This window comes from Anas acuta, chromosome 8 (assembly GCF_963932015.1).
Source record: "Anas acuta chromosome 8, bAnaAcu1.1, whole genome shotgun sequence".
Classification (NCBI taxonomy): Eukaryota; Metazoa; Chordata; class Aves; order Anseriformes; family Anatidae; genus Anas; species Anas acuta.
In genome coordinates, this window is record NC_088986.1 from 9,537,546 (window position 1) to 9,556,633 (window position 19,088).

General features: G+C 46.6%; 1 protein-coding gene across 1 annotated transcript; it reads right to left on the reverse strand.

Annotated features, from left to right (window-relative positions):
- Positions 1-403: 403 nt before the first annotated feature.
- RAD54L (RAD54 like) lies at positions 404-17,506 on the reverse strand. Its single transcript, XM_068690015.1, has 18 exons — positions 17,369-17,506; positions 17,191-17,280; positions 16,671-16,790; positions 15,935-15,995; positions 14,051-14,186; positions 13,212-13,281; positions 11,084-11,372; positions 10,483-10,607; positions 8,170-8,320; positions 6,875-7,001; positions 4,767-4,841; positions 4,221-4,351; positions 4,007-4,117; positions 3,745-3,868; positions 3,351-3,429; positions 3,065-3,244; positions 1,908-2,071; positions 404-739 (listed from the first exon to the last, which is right to left on the reverse strand). The coding sequence occupies exons 1-18, from the start codon at positions 17,369-17,371 to the stop codon at positions 538-540; spliced, it is 2,238 nt and encodes a 745-aa protein (XP_068546116.1). The 5' UTR covers positions 17,372-17,506; the 3' UTR covers positions 404-537.
- Between the last annotated feature and the right edge of the window lie 1,582 nt (positions 17,507-19,088).

Consider the following 19,088-nt stretch of genomic DNA (forward strand, 5'->3'; position numbering starts at 1 on the left):
AAGCAAGTGGTTTTAGAAATGGATTGACCTTAATTGAGCCTGATTTTCTACTGCCTGTGTGTTCTCTCAGGCAAGATGCTCAACATAAAAGCAGAGGGTTTTTACAGACCCTTTTGTTCCTGAGTAATCACCGGGGTTCACATTTCATGGCAGAAATGGATCCCGCATGTTTTTCCCCCTGCAGCTTTGAGTAACAGCTATCAGTGGAAAAAATGTGACTGCACCTGGAGTGCTCTAAACCTGCAGGCTTACCACAAAGCTGAAGGCAGGACTTTAAGCAGAAGGCATATACCGTCAGCATGAGAACCAGCACTGAATCCGTGATCAAGTGCACAAGGTTCAGTTACTCCCAGTGTGCTGTTTCTCAGGCATAAAATACAGCAGCAGAGAAAAAGCCCTGAACTCTCAGAAACCACGCTCTTCTGCTATCCCACAGCTATGTAACAAATGTTTGTGCAACAAACCAGCATGTACTGCTATCCACTGCCCCTTTCCTTGAAAGGGATTATCATGCCCCCACAGGGGGACAGTAACCTGTTAGGGAATCCCTCGCTGCTCCTCATGGGAGTGGTGGTGAAAGGTGAAGGTGACGGCAGCATCCCACGCAGCCTTCAGCACGGAGTCCTGCAACCCCCGCTTGTCAGCGCAGTGCTTCCACTGCGAGAGGTCAGAGGTGCAGTCAGAGCCCTCCGGAGGGGGCCGGACCTGGTGGCCATTCACGCAGCGACGACACTTGATCCTGGAAGAGGCAGCGCAAGGTCAGTGCAAGGTTCCTCCACTTGTTTGGCTTATGGGTTGTTTAAAAATGCAGCCCAGTAACATCTGGATTGCCTCTCATCTGCAACCCTCTGACTGGATTATCAGACAGCATCAATTACTGCTGTGCTTCATTTAGACTCACAACTAAACTCTGGCATGGGTGAAAGAGATGGAAACATTTTGGAAAACCTCTGTTTTTTGTTTCTAATGGTGCTGCCCCCTGCGTTTAGCTGTGTAGAAATGAGCCAGCAGGGGCCACAGTTAAGTTCAAGATGTGTTTCCCTTGAAACATGAGGAATGTTTAGAGCCAATCCCAAATGAACATCCCTGCTAACAACACATCTTTAGCATCATGTCAAGCACCATGTCAAGCCTCCTGAGCTCAGGAGAGCACGCCCTGCTCCAGACTGCTCCATCCTAGCTCCTGCCACAGCCACTGGGTTGTGCTCAGGCCATCCAAGAGATGCCAGGTTGAACAGCTGCACAAGGGAAAGGAACAGCAGCAGTCCTGCCAGCAAGGCTTGGTGCCACACAGACAAGACACTTACACAAAGCTAAGCTTCGAGTCAGCTTAAAACTAATCCTCTTCACTTCCTGCTTGAATTAAGTCTTATTAACCTTCCCAGTGAAGCATTTTCCTGCACTGTCATCTTTCTGGTAGATGCACCACCACAGGTCTTGGGGGCTCGGGATACAGAAGGAAGGGCAGACAATGGAGCATAGGATTTTTGCCTGCTCACAGCAGCACTTAGGTTGGCCTCCTGAGCTCTTAGCAGACAGAAAGCGCTGGCAGCAGAATTGGGCAAACCTTAGAGAAGGAATGGCAAGGAAGGACCAAGCTGGGCTCCACCAACTTGGAACAGTTCTGATCAATCCCTCTTTCTCAGTATTTCACAGCCTCCAAACAAAGGCAGCTAACAAGATAGCTTGCTCACTCATCAAGCAAACGCAGCTCTTCTAACATAAAAGTAGGAAGGCAGCAAGGAACTGCTAATCTCCAGGTGGTTAACAGCTTCAGAAACAGACACTTGAGGCCCTCCCTCTCCGAGCTTCTTCCTGCTGCCTGTAGCAGCACTGAATCAGTAGAATAAAGTGAGGAGTTCTTTGCTGACCCCCTGTGTTACCTCTTATACCACCAGTATACTCACTTGTCATGGGTGTCACTGGTGGTGGTCTCATTCAACGTGAACAGCTCCTTGAGCTCCCCGAGCGAGAAGTGCCTCTCTACATCCTGCTCTTCATCCACCACACAGCTGCTGAGTGCCTTCTTGTGGGTCTGGCGCTGGAATATCTTCTCCTCTATGGTCCCTGTCTACAGAAGAGAAGGTCAGAGTTGAAGCACAGTCGGGATGCTCAGGTAGGGGACAACATTGGCAAGTGTCACAGAGCAAAAGGCATCAAGACATAAGCTGTTGGGACCACTGAGTGCCTTGTCAGACCAGTACGGATGTGAGGCACGTGTTATCAGCAAAAGTTTGCTCCCCAGTTTCTGCCCAGCCTAAAATTCCTGCAAGCAGCTTTGCTTTCTAGCACTTGCTCAGTTCATCACGAACATCCTTGCCAGAGGAGGCTCAGTAGTATGGGAGCTAACAGCAGCACTGTTTGGTAGAATGACTTGGTAAGCTACAGGACAAGACATTGGAGAGCCATAAAATGACTAGCATTGCTTGGCATTGCCTGCTTGGACTGGAGCACTCTCAGTCAGGTGCTCCAGGGGCCAGATGACAAAAAACAAAAAGCAGCAAGAGCCAGCCCTGGGTCAGAAGAGCATCAGCAGTGTTTGCTGATTCACCCACACACAGATCAATCCCACGCTCTGTCTGGAGGGAGATGACTACTTCTAAAGCAGATGTACATGGAAGTCAGTATGTTACATTTTTAAAGCAAAAAATAAGAGGAAAAACATCTGTTTTGCAAGCAAATGTAATACAGAGGTAGGGAGGGGTTAGGTCAGATTTGCAGACACATTTGGTAGTTCTAAAAGCAAAGGAGCTGCCTGCTTCCAGGTGCAACCAGGTCAGAGAAAAAGTAGAACACCATAAGGAAGAAAAGGGCAAAGAACGTCTATTTTGTCAAAGTAAAATAACTATTCATCAAGGAACACAAGTTCACAGAAGAGGTCATCCTGAACAAGATGAAGCGAAGGTGAATGGAGAGGTAAAGGTGAACGAGGGCATAGAGAGGACTTTTCTGAAGAGTAATCACTACTGACACTCCCACACAAATTGTTACAGTAGTGGCATTAAATATAAGTCTGGGCTGGCACCAAGGACCCCACGGGGAGGAGGTGAGAAGATTAACTCACTGAAAGCAGCCGATAGATGTAGCACATCTTCTTCTGGCCGTCCCGCCACACACGAGCCATGGCCTGTTCATCGTTAGCAGGATTCCAGTCTGGGTCAAACATAACCAGCCTGTTAGCCCCAATCAAATTCAAACCGCAGCCGCCTGCTTTGCTGCTTAGCATGAAGACAAACTCAGGGCTCTGGGGAGAAAGGGAGGCTTGGATTAAACAACAGAGGCAGCTACACCGTACTCACAGCTCTAAGAACTGGCAGGAGACCTGCCCACATCTGGCAGGTTCTACTTACTGAAGGGCTGTTGAATCGCTCCACGATCTTCGCTCTCTTTTTAATGGACATGGTGCCATCCAGCCGGACGTATAAATACCTAGAATATACAATGTTTGCTACCACCTGACTGCTGTGACCTTTAGAGCATCCCACTTAGACAAAAGTCTTCCCCAAACTGCCTTCTAACAAGGGCCTAGGCTTTAGAAGCTTTTGCATCAGGCCAGAGCTTTTCTGCTGAGTGACCCAAGTAGCCAGAGCACAAGCCACATTAGTTCCAATTCCGGAACATCTGAGGTACGTGACAGGTCAAAAGTTCCTGCTGACAGAAGCTTTAAAAATAGGCAGTTTCTTTTACAGTGTAGGCTGCATGTACAATTTTGCAGGATTAGACAAATGAAACCCGAAGACAAACCTTCTGCTCCTGCAGAGCTTTTCAAATAGGTCCAGTGTCTGAGTGTAGTTAGACACTAAAACCACCTTGTCATTACTGGTGCTTTTTGTAACTGCAAGGATGTAGTCCAAAACCAGCATCTTTCCTGGATAAAAAGAAAGAAGAAAGCAAGCTAGAAAAGAAGTTCTAAAATTCCTGACCTTGGAGGGTCACTTGATAGGACACTACACTCTTCATGGTTGCCTGTTAGGCAGCACATTTGTACTGCTGAGCTCCACAGTACCTGAAAGCTGGGGCTCCACAGATTTGGTGCTGTAGCCAGCAGGGAACAAATCCAAGGCTCCCATAAATCCTTCTTCTTCTTCCACGCACTTATCATAAATAAGGGCAGGGTCTAGAAGACAAACAGAGCTCAGAGTCTGCGGAATGCACAGAGACACAAAAAAACACCAGCGTAAAAAAGACAACAAGCCCATTACACCAGTGGAAGAACTCACGATTGCAGAGCTTCTTCAGGGAAGTGATGGAAGAGAGAGAGGACACGCTGATCTTGCCCTCCTTCAGCTCCTCCACTGGCTTAGCTTGCTTCAGGAAGTTCTTGTAAAGCTCAGCCTGCAGAGGTGTCAGCCTGAAACAGAGTAAGAGCCCTGTAGTCACCCTGTCCCCAAACCAACACCTCTCCTCCTCCACCTACACAGTGGCTTCATTTTAGCTCTAGCACCCCTTTTTAGCTACAGCCCAGACAGCCTAGAACTGCCTCCAATACTGGTGGTGGATTGCTGCTATCTCTGCCCAGAGCTGAGAAAGCAGCTCACAGATACTCAGCGTAGCCCAGAGCTCTGCTCCACACAGCTGCCCAAAGCAGGCCAGTCACCTGGCAAAACCCCCAGCTGTGGGTTGTCCATCCCTGCTTCAGGAATTGCAAATGGTGTCAATCTTATTCCTAGAGGGTAGCAGTCAGCACAAACACAGAAGTCACTGCTTTTTGCAGCTTTTTAATCCTTCTTGTTGCTCCCCCACTCAGGGCATAAGCTTTCTGGTACCTGCAGCAGACCACCTGCTCTATCTTCACCGGCAGGTATTTGGAGAGAATGTCCGAAGTCCTTCGGATTAAACACCTGCAAAGAAGAAAACAAAGATTGGATACTTAAGTGACAACAAAACCCTGTTTTATCAGTATTATTCCTCATGAGCTCTACACAAAGCTTTGACATCTGATCTCTAGAAGTCTGTGACAATCCAATGCATGGCAGAAGCTGGACACCCACCACCCGCTAAGCAGCTTCATCAGTCCATACTACAGAAGCCAAGACACCCCACTACCTCTGCCAGGCTCCCAGCCTCATGAGATTTGGAGGAATCAAGCATAATCACACCTAACAAAGCCCACTCCCTTTGCAGTGAAGTTCAGCTCTTCCTCAAACTACCAACAGCATTATCAACTCACATGACACCAGATCAGTGGCATGGACAGCAAACAGGGAAAGGATTTAACCATCACACAACAGATAGAGCCCAAAGCAGTCAGCTCCTCCGGTAACTCAGTAGCCATCCTCAGCCAAGACGGATTCATTGTCTGGCCCACAACATGAGCTCACAGCATATCCTCTAGGGCTCTGGAAATGCCCCATGGAATAGTTCTACCGTACTTCAGAAAAGATGGCATGGACTAAAAGAAGTGCTGAACTGAACAACCAGAATTTAAAAAGTGCAGAAACCCAGTTCTGCCAGGAAATATTAAAAATATGATGTTACAAAATCCACAGAAGAAAAGACAGCAGGGATATATCACAGCTCTGAAATCTGTCAAAGGTTGTTAAAGAAAGGAATAATCTGGTCTCCAAACCCATAATCAGTAGGATGAAAAGTCACAGGCTTAAACTGCAGTTAGGAAGATTTAGGTTACACATTAAGAGCATTTTCTAACTGCAAAGACAGTGATGCCCTGGAAAAAGTGTCGTGAGCAATTTGTGAGGTCTCTGGTGCTGAGTGGAAATTAAGTTATGGGATGCTTTAGGTCTACCACCCTCTGCCTTGGTACAGCAAGATGGATTAGAAGCCTTCTGCAGGGCATTCCAGCCTATGATTCCACGTATCTTTGGATCACTACCTCGTCTGTAAATCCAACCAATTCACCTTGCAATTCACGCATTTTGTTTTCCTTGTTTGTATATTATGATTGTTACACAATAAAGGAACGGACACAGACCTCAACACAGCCAGGCACAAGCATTCCTGAACACACTTTGACATCCCATTTGGATCAGCTAAAGAAAAAATGCATCTCAAGAAAGAATAAGCTCTTCTCCTAGCCTTTTCTTTCTCTCAAGTCTTCTGCAGGCTGACCCGAGTCAAGGCCATGGCTGTCTCTATAGAGAGGCTATACTGTGTGAAATTCAATTTACCGTGACTGTGAGCAGCTAGACTGTATTTGTGATGGGTGCAAAACTAAGATTAAGAAAAGAAAAAATGATGATAGTACTGCTAAGAATTCAGAAGAGTATCTAGTAAGAGAACTCTGCCAGCAGATGTGGACACACTGGTTGTATTCATCAACATAAAACAAACCAGATTTAAGTACATACTAAAAATCAGACAAGTAAGATTGCATTTTGCTTGACAAAGGTGCTATCTAGGGATCAAAAGGTATGTCTCTGATGCTAGTATTCTAATCCCATTAGCCCTACAGAGCAAACAGCTGTGAAAGTACAAGCTGGACTCTTCTGTGACTTTGGCATCACCAGCAAGCTAAGCAACACCGCACATACTGTCTGCTACTCACAGCTGGGTCAGGTGGATCTGCAGTCTGACCCCATTTACGCTGTAGTTCTGTTAATGCAAATAAAAGGATGCTACCTGACTGTTCAGGCACCAAGAGAAAACCGAAACATAAGAGCCAAATCACAAGTCAGCATCTGAGTACATTTGCTCGGGGGTGACTGCAGCTAACTGTGCCATTTCAGTGTGCTGCTTTTCAGACTAAAGATACATGTCACGTAGATTCTTAGGCAATAAACACTTGCACAATCACTTACCAAATAGACTTAACTGGCAAGGGAATTTGTTACAGCAACAACTTTAATTTGGGAACATATCCATGCACCAAGGGTTTATGCAAAAGCTCTGCAAAGAGAAGAGGGATGAAGTTCACCTGTTCACGATGCTGATCAGCTCTTTAAGCCTCTCTTCTCCTTTTTGTCGCTCAGCATCACTCGCATCTGCATCTCTGCCTTTCAAGATGGGTAATTCAAAATGTCTTTTAAATTCCTGTGCAGTCCCTGCACAAACAGAGATGAAAAGGTGACAACTCCTACCAAATAACCTTTGATTAGTACCCCCACAGCCCCAGTTATCATACCATAAAGCATGTGGCCCAGCAGATAAAACAAACTCTTGCCCCATCAGTGCAATTTGGTTTTTGTTCTATCCAGGGAAGATTCAAACAAGGCAGGTAAATCTGTACAACAGCAGATTATTTTCTATTGTAACAACACTGCACTGCCAAAGCTAATACAAGTTTAGTTAAACCCAAGTCCCATCAGGCACATACTGATTTGCTCACATTCCAACTACAGTTTTACTCCCAGAGTTTATCCTTGCAAATAACAGTGCAGACATCACGTGTCTGTTTCAAAATTATTTGTAATCAGTTCCTTGTTACTGCTCACAGGCTGAAAGTGATAGTAGCTCTGATAGTACTACTTAGAGTATTAGCCTCATCTCAGACAGAAAGAAGTGCAAGTACAGGGCGACTAGTTTTGCCCAAAGCACAAGTCAAGGGGCAAAATATTTTATTAAAAAATAAAAAATGAAGCACATGGAAGTAACACATGCCACAACATATACTGTATCACCATGCTCTAGTCAATTCAAACTCCTGTGCCAGATGGGTACAGGGACAGCAGGAGGAAGCTGTCTTCCAGGCCACCTCTGTACTCAATGCAAAGAGCATGTCATGTCAAACCCTGCTCTGGACAGAGCCTCCCCCACAAAGGCATTGTTCCTGGCCTAGATTGCTACTTTGCTATCACCTTTGAGTGTTGTGGGGAGTATTGTTACAAGCTGGCTCTTCCAGCTCAGCAATTCCTGCAGTATCTCCAAATACTTATTAGAAACTCCTAGCCTAAGTGGACACTTTGGCTGACCAGTATAGCTACATAAGATCAGCCATGTAGTACTCAGGGTCACGTATCATCTTACCTTAATCATTAATAATCCCTCTCAAACTGTTTGATTCAATTACTTTCAACTGAAACAGAGCTCTAATCACATACAGCCTCTCGACAAGAGGATCTTGACCTAGACTTTTATAGACTCAAACTGAAGGAGAAAAGCAGGTGACCTTTCCTCTCACTGATGTCTTGCTTGCTGCTCTCACCAGTAATCAGGGGAGGCCTTGCCAGCAACCTCCCCCTTCCTCATGTCTCACACATTTGTATTTCTTACCTAGGATGCCGGAATTAACGAAGTGCACCAGGCTGAAATATTCAAGCAAGTCATTCTGAATGGGGGTGCCTGAGATGAGGACTCGCCGAGGTGTGTTTAAGCTGTTGAGAGCCTGGTATGTTTGGTTTTCAGAGTTCTTCAGTCTGTGGCCCTTTGAAAAAGAGAACACAAATGCAACTGATAAATCTAGTGGTCGTGATGGGAAGTAGCTTGGAGACCCTTATCAGGGCTGACATGTCATGATTGTCACAATCTACCTCATAGCTTGTCCCATTCCTGGTAGCAGAGTAAGTGTTTTACATGTATGCAGCTGGTGTGGCACACATCTTTTAAAGGCCTGGTGGGAAACCTGAAGTCACTGTGATGAAACACAGCATTTCCATTACAATATTCCCAGACAAGGGACATCTGAGTCACCCCCAAGCAAGAGAGCCTGCCATGACAATGCTGACAATTGTGAGCTCCGAGAATTGTTTCCCAGTCAAAGCCAAGGACACTTCCAGTTACCAGCATCAGGCACTGAACTCTTGGCCTTGCATCATCCAAGGTCAAGATCATCAAGTCATTCACACCACCTATACTCAAAACTCCCAGGCCTTTGCACTGTAATAAAAGAGGTTCTGCATCAACAGGCAGTAATCCAAATATGGGTCCCATTTCCCAATCTAAAAAGGGGATGAGGTGGAAGACACATCGCTCTACACCAATGGTACACAACCTGTGTTGGTTGTAACTGGGAGGTAAAATGAAAAATGACTTTCAGGAAAAAGAAAACAAAAAAGGGCTTAAGAAAGAAAACACATCTACAAATACATGAGCAAATTAAAAAAAAAAAAAAATCAAACACACAGGAGTGGAACAAATCAAAGCAAGAGAAGAACTTTTTTTAATCTGCTTCATTTTCCACAAACTGTTACAGTGACACTCTGTATGTACACACTTGGAGCTGCTGAGGCCTCTGATTCCCAAAAGGATAACAAACAAAGGTCCCTAAAGTGTTGCAAAACCCTACAAGACAGCTAGGAAAAGCAGTTCTATTAGCATCTGAGTGTTTTGATGTAGAACAAAGCCTAAGTGGAGAGATCCTTGTTACAGGAGCCAGCCTACTTCAGGACAAGTATTTTTTGGGAACACTGGGAAGATGCAGAGCCAGGGACCTGCATTCCCAGCAACCCAGCTGCTGGCCTGCCCTAGGGGCATGGAGAGATGGAGGCAGTCACGGAGTCAGTGCCTAAAAGGCAGATGCAAGTTGTCTTAGTCCTGAGGACACTCTTTACATTCCTCACAGCAGTTCCAGCACATACAGAACCAAACCACCGGGTGGCACCACTTTGTAACAAATCTCTAACAGGCCACAGAGAGAAGAGAGTTGGCTGAGAGCCCGTTTTATCATTTCAGGGAGGCAGAGGGCATTTGCTTTTCTTCAGAATCTCATTGCCCCTCACTAACTGTAAGCATAAATATGTAATGATAGAGGAAAAAACAACTCCATTTCAGCCATATGAAAACACAGCTTGAGAACTCAGGCTTGGCAAAGCTGGATCCAGCAGCCAGCTAGCAGGGAGTCAGGCGAGGTCTGCTTGTTCTTGAACAAGCACCACCTGAGGTACCTCCCCACCCAGATCTCCTCCCTCTGCTGCAAGCAGTAGGCTCCACAAAGGGGAAAAGAGTCCTGCCATGGGGGAACCCTTCAAACTCCCCCACAAGCACAGAAACAAGCCTTCTGAGCTTGTGACTCCAAAGAGCAGGGCACTCCTACTCCCCCTATGCCAAGGGAACCTTGGGAAACAGGACTGCTGGTTAACTGGCTCTCCTCAGGTCCTGACCCTAATTCCATGAGCTGTCTGTTGTCCCTGGAAAAGCACTACAGCACTTTATTACTCCATCCTCATCAGGATTCAAGCCTGGACAAAGAGCCGTAGAATATAGAGATTTGGGATGTTACAGCTAGAGCAGCAAAGTGGCCTAGCAGTCAGGGAGTAGGGAAAAAGGTGAATAAAACCTGGATTCAACAACTGACTTGATGCGTGGCCCTCAATCTGAGCAAAAGTGACTGTGACAGATACCTTCCTCCACATCACAACTTGAGACTGCCAGACAAGGGGCTGAGAGCAGCCAATATAACACACAAAAGCACGCTGAAACCATTTACCTCAGGAGTCTCCAGCCCAACTTCTTGCTCAAAACATAGCCAAGTTAAAAAATAGTGGGTAGAACATAAGGCTCCATCACCTCCCACCTTTTCAGAAGCAAGATTTGTCCCAATCTCAAGAAAACATCAGGAATGTGTTCTCCTTATAAACTCCCCCATACCTCATCACATATGACCAGCCCAACACTGCCCTTCTGTAGGGCCTCGGCATGAAGTCGAAAGGTCTCATAGGAGATGATCAGGATGGGTGAAGGCACTCGCATACCACGCTGGTTCATAAAGCCAACTGTGAATGGAAAGGGGGAAAATGAGAAAGGATGAAAACAGTAATAGTAAAAGGGTCCAAACTCTGCAGTCAAAATCAATCCTTTAGCACTAAAAAACTAGGAAAACCTTTGCATTTGTTTCAATGCTGCCGGTCCCTGACAAAGAGCTGGTTCCTCTATAGGCACCTTTTCCACCCACATACAGCAATGATACTTTCCCCAACCCATTCCCACCTCTGCCCAGTCCTGTCCTAGATTCTGTCTGGAGCAAAGACAACACACAGGAACTGCCCTGTCTTAATCACACAGCTGGACTTGGGTTATTGCAAAAGAGCAAACATTATCAAACAGGCAGTGACCCTATCTAAACATGGTACAAGGAAATTTTCATCAGTCTCCAGAGCTCTAATGACAGCTCACAGCTGCTATAGGCTTCTTCCAACACAAGATTTTGACCTAAGCCAGCCAACCGCACCATTTGTAAACAGTTCTGTACCTAGTTTGTGGTCAATTTCTTCTTTGGAGCCTCCGTCAATGGCCAGTGGCTGGATCCTTCCCCCCAGCCATTTCTCTACTTCATTGTACCAGTTTCTGACCAGGCTGGAGGGAGACACCACCATGGCTTTCTCAATTTCAGGCTTGCAGTCTGGACTTTGACGGAGAAGCGTCCACATGAGAGTGATGCACTGCAGGGTTTTGCCCAGCCCCATCTCGTCTGCCATGATACAACCATGACTCCCGGGGATCCGCCGGCTCGTCACACACTCCCAGAGGAATTTCACTCCCTGCCATGAAATTGTTCTGTTAGAGCAGGATGAGGACAGCCACAGAATGACAACTTCATTACAGCACAGGACTGATATTACAGCAAACAACGTATCCGTGTAGCACGTCCCAGGGGATGTACAGAACTCTAATGAGACAGAGGGAAATCACCCAAGACACAGTTAAAATTCAGCCCCACCTGGTCTGAGAAAACATTACTGGTGCTGACAATTTGTAACACGCACACAATTTCAGTACGTTTTAACTGTACAGTTATAACTAGCTCTAAACTTAACTTCCTAACTTGAATTCCCCAACATTTCTACCCTTGGCCAGGCTAGTTAGGCCCAGGCCATCAGCTAACCTGCATCAATGAATGCAAATATGTGTTAAGCATCTTAACAGCACCCAATGGAGCGCCCAGTCTTGTTTCTACTCCCTGATTAACTCTCAGAATACCCTCAGCAACCCTCAAGCCTTCTGCCTAGAAGCACGGAACCACTATGACTCACCTGGGGACTCAAAGTCCAAAGCAGATTTAGCTTCAGAGAAGGAACAGAGCTGAGGTTATAGCTCATGTCACGTGGTGGAAGAGCTCAGCCCGTTTGCTAGGCTTTGACACATAACCAGGACAGATAAAAGGGGAAAAAAAAAAAGACTCTGCAAAGTGTTCTATCATGTGATGATAGAGAATTAAAGAAAACCTGGGGCATTGTCCTGGCAATGAGCAAGCTCCCTGCGCTGTCAACTGAGCAGGGAGTGACAGACAACTTCAACACACCGACAAATTCACGCCTGTACTTTCCACTGTATGGGACCAGAAGACAGACCACTTGCACTTGCAAGTCATTTTCTTCCTTTCTCAGGCTCTTAAGAGCATTGAAGCTTATTAAGTAATTGTTCAACTGGTTCAAATATACTGCTGACCAAAAAAATGGAAAAAATTAGCTGGGGAACCAGTTCAGTAACCTCCCAGCAACAAAGCAAATTACATGACAAGGAGCAAAGCTGTACCACAGGCTGGGAGCATCAGCTGAAAAAGCAGCACAGGAATCTCAGCAGGCAACAACTGATCAGTCAGACTAGAACAGAGTCTGCTTTTTGAGCAGCTGTCAAAAAACAGACAATGTGCTTAGGACACCAACGCAACTATCATTACCTGACAAGAAAGCCAACAGGCAGGATCTTACCCAAAACAGAGTGCCTCCAGCTATATAGCCAAAGGCCAGCATTATGATAGGTCATGGGTTCAGCACCAACTCTGAGATAAAAGAACAATCCAGGAGCAGCCTACAGCGCTCTCAGAGCCATCTGAAGATCTCCCATGCAGGGAGACAACAGGCTTGACCTGCTTAGCCTGAAGATCAGCAATAACAGCTTCCACCAGTGCTGCCTCTAGGCTTAAAGGATATTATACTGCATCTGTGATGAATCTCAAACTCTGCAGATATCTACACTAGATATCTGGGGATTAGCTTTAGCTTCAATATTGTGATGTTCCACATTTTATGGCATAAGATGTTTTTAAGCGCTCTCCACCTGTAAATTCCAAGTCTCCCTAGGTCACTGATGGCTCACAAGCACAAAGGACACACAGGACTGTTGTAACACTCCCAGCACAGCCTCTTGCTTAATGCAGGACACAATATTTACACCATACAGGGCTCTAAGATGATGGTTAAAACAAATATTTCACTTTGTTTTTGTAACAGACTAAAGTCTGTTGTCCCACGCTGCTAGTTTGTGAGGGCTGTGCAGACCTCACAGCTGGTGAGCAACAATTACAGCAGAGGGACTACAGCTTTCAGAAATGCACCAAGTCCTCCAGCCATACTCTCACGTCCCGGTAGAAAACTTACTTCTCTCTGATGAGGCCGTAAAACACGGCTGAGGACAGGATCCACCACAACATGGACAGGTACTTTGTCCCTGCAGGAGAGAGTCAAGAAATATGACAGTATGATTACTTCACTCAGCACAGCATGTGTTTAGGTTTTGTTTTTCTTTAAATCTCAGTGCTATTCTGAGGATTCTTCAGTGGCATAAAGGAAACAACTACCAATGAAAGTGAAAAAAGGATGAATTCAGTTTTGAGAACAGAGTTGCACAGGCCTGATCTACTATCTAAAGTGTCAGTGCCCTAGAACAAGGGCAGAACATTATTCAGAAAGGCATTTAAAGTCATTATTTTTTTTCCTTGTCTCAGTATGAATACTGTAATTGCATTACTGGAGAGACCAAATCAGGGAACACCCCCTTCTGTCTAGGAATATCCATCTGACAGCCCTTTTAAAGTTACAATGGCACAGAATGAACTATGGCAGAATAAAAACCATTAGGCAGCCTAACATCTGACTGTCAGCCATCTCCCTTTTGCTGTCTCTACACACTGATGTTTCCTGAGCCACGAGATTTTCTAAACAGCTTCTACATGTGTGCACCTGCATTCCCTGCAACAGGTTTTAATTTTTCATGAGTGGGAGATCAAACAGGCTGTAGAAGAAGGGAAATAACCTGGCATGGGTGTATGCCTTCCTTTGACTGTTGCCATACCTGAAGCAACTCAGAGGGAGAATACTTGGAAACCAGCTTGCCTCAATGTCCAGATCCCAGCTCAGACAAAAACAGGAAGAAAGCACACAAACCTACATGTACAAAGAGGTCAGAGCTGAAGCATTTGCACCAGGTGATGACTCACTTGTCTATTTTCAGCTGTTCGTGGGCACTCAGCGGTGGGGGCTCATACAGAACCAGAGCTCCTTCCTCAAAAGGGTCATGGAGAGGACTCCTCAGCCCTGCCCGTTTGATGCCCAGCGCCCGCAAGCCCGTTGGCCCTGAAAGCAAACAAAGGCACAACTCAAAGAACAACTTCTTCCAGAAGAAAGCAGAGCCTCGCAGAAGTGTCTGATTAAGTCTGGAAACGGTGGATTAACTGGGTGCAGTGCTCAAGTGGAGAAGACAACTGTTGCAGACTGCAAATCCATAAGGGCACTTGTTTGGCAGCGCTCTGCCTGCACACAGCAGGTATCTCTGCAAAAATGCAGAGGCGAAGATGGAGCAGCGGCGCTGCCCACACTGGGTGCACCAAAGTGGGAGCAGCTGCGTGCAGCAGATGCCAGCTACGCTGGCATACAATAGGGCAAGGTAACTTGCAAGGTGACTGATGCTGTCACACCAGATCAGAGCCACAAACAGGCACAATGCTTCCCTCCGGGCATCACAGATGCTCCTAGTACTTAAAAGTAGCTGTTTCACTTTTTTGAAAGACAAGCAGGATTCAAGCTTCAGCAGCTCAAAAAATATGTTTCCATGTACATCGTATGTACCGGGACAGAGCCTCTTTTTGGATCCTCTAATCCAAGCTCAGCAAGAGCTTTATCTTTTGCACAATGTCAAGAAGAAACTTAGACATTAAGAAGTTCTACAGTGTTACAGTTAGAACCATACTGCTGTTACGTAGGCAAGGATATTATTTTACTCTCTGCTGAGCAATAGCAGATGTTTGGCATTGTAGCCAACCTCTCAGAAAAGTTAAAAAAATAAAATAGGTGGAGTCCATTTTCCTAGTGTTATATTTTGATTGTAGTTTTGGAATTGAGATTAACATAGAAAGAATACAGACAAATCACTTCTCCTGTCAAAATTAGCTCAAAGACATCTGAGTCTTGGGAGACAATTATGCTCCCAGGATTGATTTTGCTTGGGAAAGAATCAAGTGGGGTCAATTCCCCTACTGCTTGCAAAATGGGAGTGTATCACAAGTTGATGTGGAGGCATCGTTGTCTCAAGAAAGTGTAAAGGAAGCAATCTCCCCTCCCAGTTAAGAGAGGAAGGTAACAGTCACAGAAATCAGCTTTTACAGTTATAGGTCCACTACAGTCTCCTTAGCTTTTCCTACAAGCTAAGAACTATGTCAAACAAACTCTTCCAGGGCCGCTCATTTAATATGCAGCCTGGCTGAACATGCCTCCAGACATATTTTATAACTAATGTGTGAGTTAAACTGACTGACCCATCTTTCAAAATTTCAGCTGGATAGCAAAGGGAAAGAAAGGGTCAAGAAAAGCCCCTTTTGTTTCTGAGATCTTCCGTTCCCTGATTCAAAATCAGCTGAGGCTTTCAAGTTCAAAACTACCCTTGCTTTGAAGATCACCTTGAGACTCAGCACACCAAGCAAAGTTGAAAGAACTCTCTTTTACCCTGGCCTTCTGTCTGTTTGTACCATCAGGGTATTATTTAGGTGATAAATTTCCATGGATTAGAATTCATCTTGCTTTTGTATTTACAATGTGGCATACAACCTCCTGGCACTACATCAAATTCATAACCATAAGAATACAAAATCCAGTTCTGAAATGCAGGATTATCCAAACTAAACACAAGTAAGAAATACGAAGACTTTGTTAATACTGCTGTATTTTTCTTTTGGAGTTAACTCAGAATTTTTGGAACACATGCATCATTCCAAACGAAAAAGAAACACCCACACAGTAATCCCCACAGACATATTTGACAGGCCAGAGCATTACCTATTTTACTGGAGTCAGAGAACACAGACAATCCTTATACCTCCTCATCTTACCTTTATAATTTGGAATGGGGATTCTGAAGGGTTTGGATAAAATGCTGCGGATAAAAGCCTCCTAAGAATTCAAAAAGAAAACATGCTTCAGAAGTTTGAAATCAGAGATTGGTCAAGACAGCAAGCCCAAAATGTTTTTTGAGAACTCAGTTTTGCCAAGTGTTGAGAGTCCCTCTACTCAATCTTCTCAAGCTCCAACCCCAACTATTTTCAAAAATATCCAAAAGGAAGAAAGTAACAGAACAGCACAACTTCTCCACCAGCACCTCCACTTCTCAAAGCTATTTTCCTTTGGGTTTTCCAACACATGAAACTGACTTTCTTGACTCCGTCTTCTTAAATCCACTGGCATTACTCATTTCTTTAAATCCTCCCTAACCTCAGTAATGCAGTCAGGCAATTCACACCTGCAAAGGGGCTGTGTCCCATCAGTGGAAGCCCAGAGAGCACAGAGCAAGCAGACAGCACCTGAGACATGCGTGTGGAAAGCCAGACATGTATCTCAGCACAGTCCTTCACCCAGGCCCTACAGAACTCTTATTTGAGTTTTCCAGTGTAGTAAGTACCCCCACCACATCTTCAGCACGACATGACTGGAACAAGCAGAGATCCCTCCTAAAAGCCATGCAGGGCTTCTGTAACACCTCTGAATGTTACGTATAATTGGGTTTGCATGGGTTCATGGAGGCACCTGGGCTCCCCGGACACAACCTAGGCCGGCAGCACACCCACTCACATGCTGACTGCTATCCATGCAGCGGGGTCCATTCGTCAGCTGTGCCAGGGGCTTACGGAAGGGCGACCTGTAGCATTCCCAGCTCTCCGTCTCACCGCCAGCCTTCCTTCTCTTCTGAGCCTGAAAAAAAACAAAAACAAGACAGAACTGAGGGCCGTCTGACAACACAGATGTGCCACTGTCACGCCCGGTAAGCACCCAACCACACAGAAACCCCACAGCTGGCTGAGCGGACCCCATCACCACCACTCACCTCAGCTGCCAACGGACAGCACCATGGCCACCAGACCCTACAGACAAGGCTGTGTCCCCCTCCTCATCACAAAACAGCCCCCCCAGACCCCACAAAAGGCAACTTCGCCCATACCAAGCCCCACCCCACAGCCCCCCGAGGCTCCCCCACGACCAGCAGGCGCCACCCCTGACTGAAACCCGCCTCAAATCCGCCCGGTTCCGCCACCTTCCCCTCACACAGCGGGGGGACGGCGACCCCTGAGGGGAGGGGTCGCCCCTCACTCACCGCCGACGGGGCCGGCTGCCAGCCTTCCTCCTCCTCATCCTCGCCGCCCACCTTCCTCTTGGCCAGCTGGCTGGGGGCCAGGCTCCTGCGCTGCAAGAGAGGGGCAGGGGGTGAAGCGTGAGGGGGGCGCCGGGGCTGTGGTGGCCGCGCTCCCCCCCCCTCACCCCCCCCCACTCACCATCGCCTCACGGAGAGGGGGGAAGGGGGGGGGGGCGCGGAGCGTTGGGCGCGCGCCGGCCCCGAGGCGGGAAAAGCGCGGGAGCGCTGTGGCACCGCCCCCGCCCCCAGCAGGGCGCTAGGCGCGGCCGAGCGAGCGCCGAGCGGCATCGAGCGGCTCGGTGTGCTATGGGGGGGGGGGCTGCTGACAGACCGACAGACTGACAGACTGACTGACAGACAGACTGGCCAAGGAGGGCTGGGAAGGGGCGGCTGCCCTCCCTTTATAACCCTGTTGAGAAATAAAGTGCCGATTCCGCGCCGTTTCCTGTCTTAGCCTATCTGGTTGTCCTTGTGGCCACGCAGGAGAGCCCAGGCTCTGTGAAATGAGCCGAATTTTGTTGTTGTTTTGAAGCATAAAGGCAAAAAGCCAAATTTGCTCTGTAGTCCAGTTGGCCAGCTGTAGAAAGGGCCACCGAGGCCTTCAGGGCAGTCTAACAAATAAACATTTAAACAGGCAACACACCCTCAGCACAGCTCTTAGAAGAAGTTTGTCTTCCCTTCCTCCTCCTAGGATGAAAAGGAAAAGAGGGGAGAAGGATGATTTCCCATTTATTGATTGTTTCACTGGTAAACTTGAGAACTAAATACAAAAACTTCAGTCGCGGTTGCACAGCTGACCTTAAATATCAAGAAACACAAGAAGCCCCTTTGGCAGTATCCCCACTTCACATTGCCTAATAAACTGAATAGAAAAATAGTAAATATCTACGTGAATACATTTATTCACCCTTAAGGCACAGACCATAAAGCAAAGCAGATATAAAACACAGCTAAATTCTTGCAACTCCAGGACATCTGAGGTGGAGGAGGGCAAGGACTGCCTGCAGCCATTTACACCAGCTGAGGATCTGGTACCTTGACTTAAAAGAAAAAAGAAAAAAAAAATCAAAACCATTTGTCAGTATTTATTCCAGAAGTGCTTTCAGAGCTCAGTGACAAATGTTAGATGTTGCAATTATTGTTTCGCTGGGCAGAGAGTGGTTCTATAGGAAGGTAATGGCTATTTTTCCTGGCATGAATAATATTCACATTAATCACCTTCCTCACTGTGGCTTAGGGAGCAATTCTGCCTTGTGCTTTTTGCCTGCTATGGGAACAGACACATTTTCTGGCCTAGGCAGTATGGATCAATAATAAGAGGAAAGGGAGGCAAAACGCTCTTGCCTGCTCGGTGTAGAGAACTGCTCCAGCAGCAAGAAAGGTCTCAGCCATCCTACATCCAGCACTGAACAGCTGAGTCCTATGATGGCTTTTCTCTGCTAACCATTCATGGAAAGGCCCAGAGGGAAATCTGGGGAGATGCTAACATCTGAGCACAGTGGTAGGCTTGTTCATAAGGGAGCCACACCACAAGCCTGGAGCAAGGCGGGCAGGTGTGTGGGACAAACCCTTATGCTGGGTACAAACACTCTTTTCCACTCTTCTCTCCAAACTATCACCTTCAGGCAGAGCTTAAGTCACCCCCTCTTCTCCCTGCCTAATTACACAATTTACTCCTTCTCTGGTTGTAATCAGCTCCCATTTATACAGCCCTGAGAGATCACAGGATAATCACCAGGGGGAATAACCCTGTGATTTCCCCTGCTTCCTCTGCAGAAGTCCCTCCAGTGAGAGGGGAGGGTGCCAAACACCTTCCTCAGGGACTCTGCAGGGTTAGCCTAGCGTCCCTCTTCTCCCTC

Coding starts and splice junctions, on each gene's coding strand:
- RAD54L (XM_068690015.1), bottom strand. Junction 16,791..17,190: donor GGCAGCCGGCCCCGTCGGCG/GTGAGTGAGGGG, acceptor GTTTTTTTTCAG/GCTCAGAAGAGAAGGAAGGC. Junction 4,118..4,220: donor CCTGAAGAAGCTCTGCAATC/GTGAGTTCTTCC, acceptor TTTGTCTTCTAG/ACCCTGCCCTTATTTATGAT.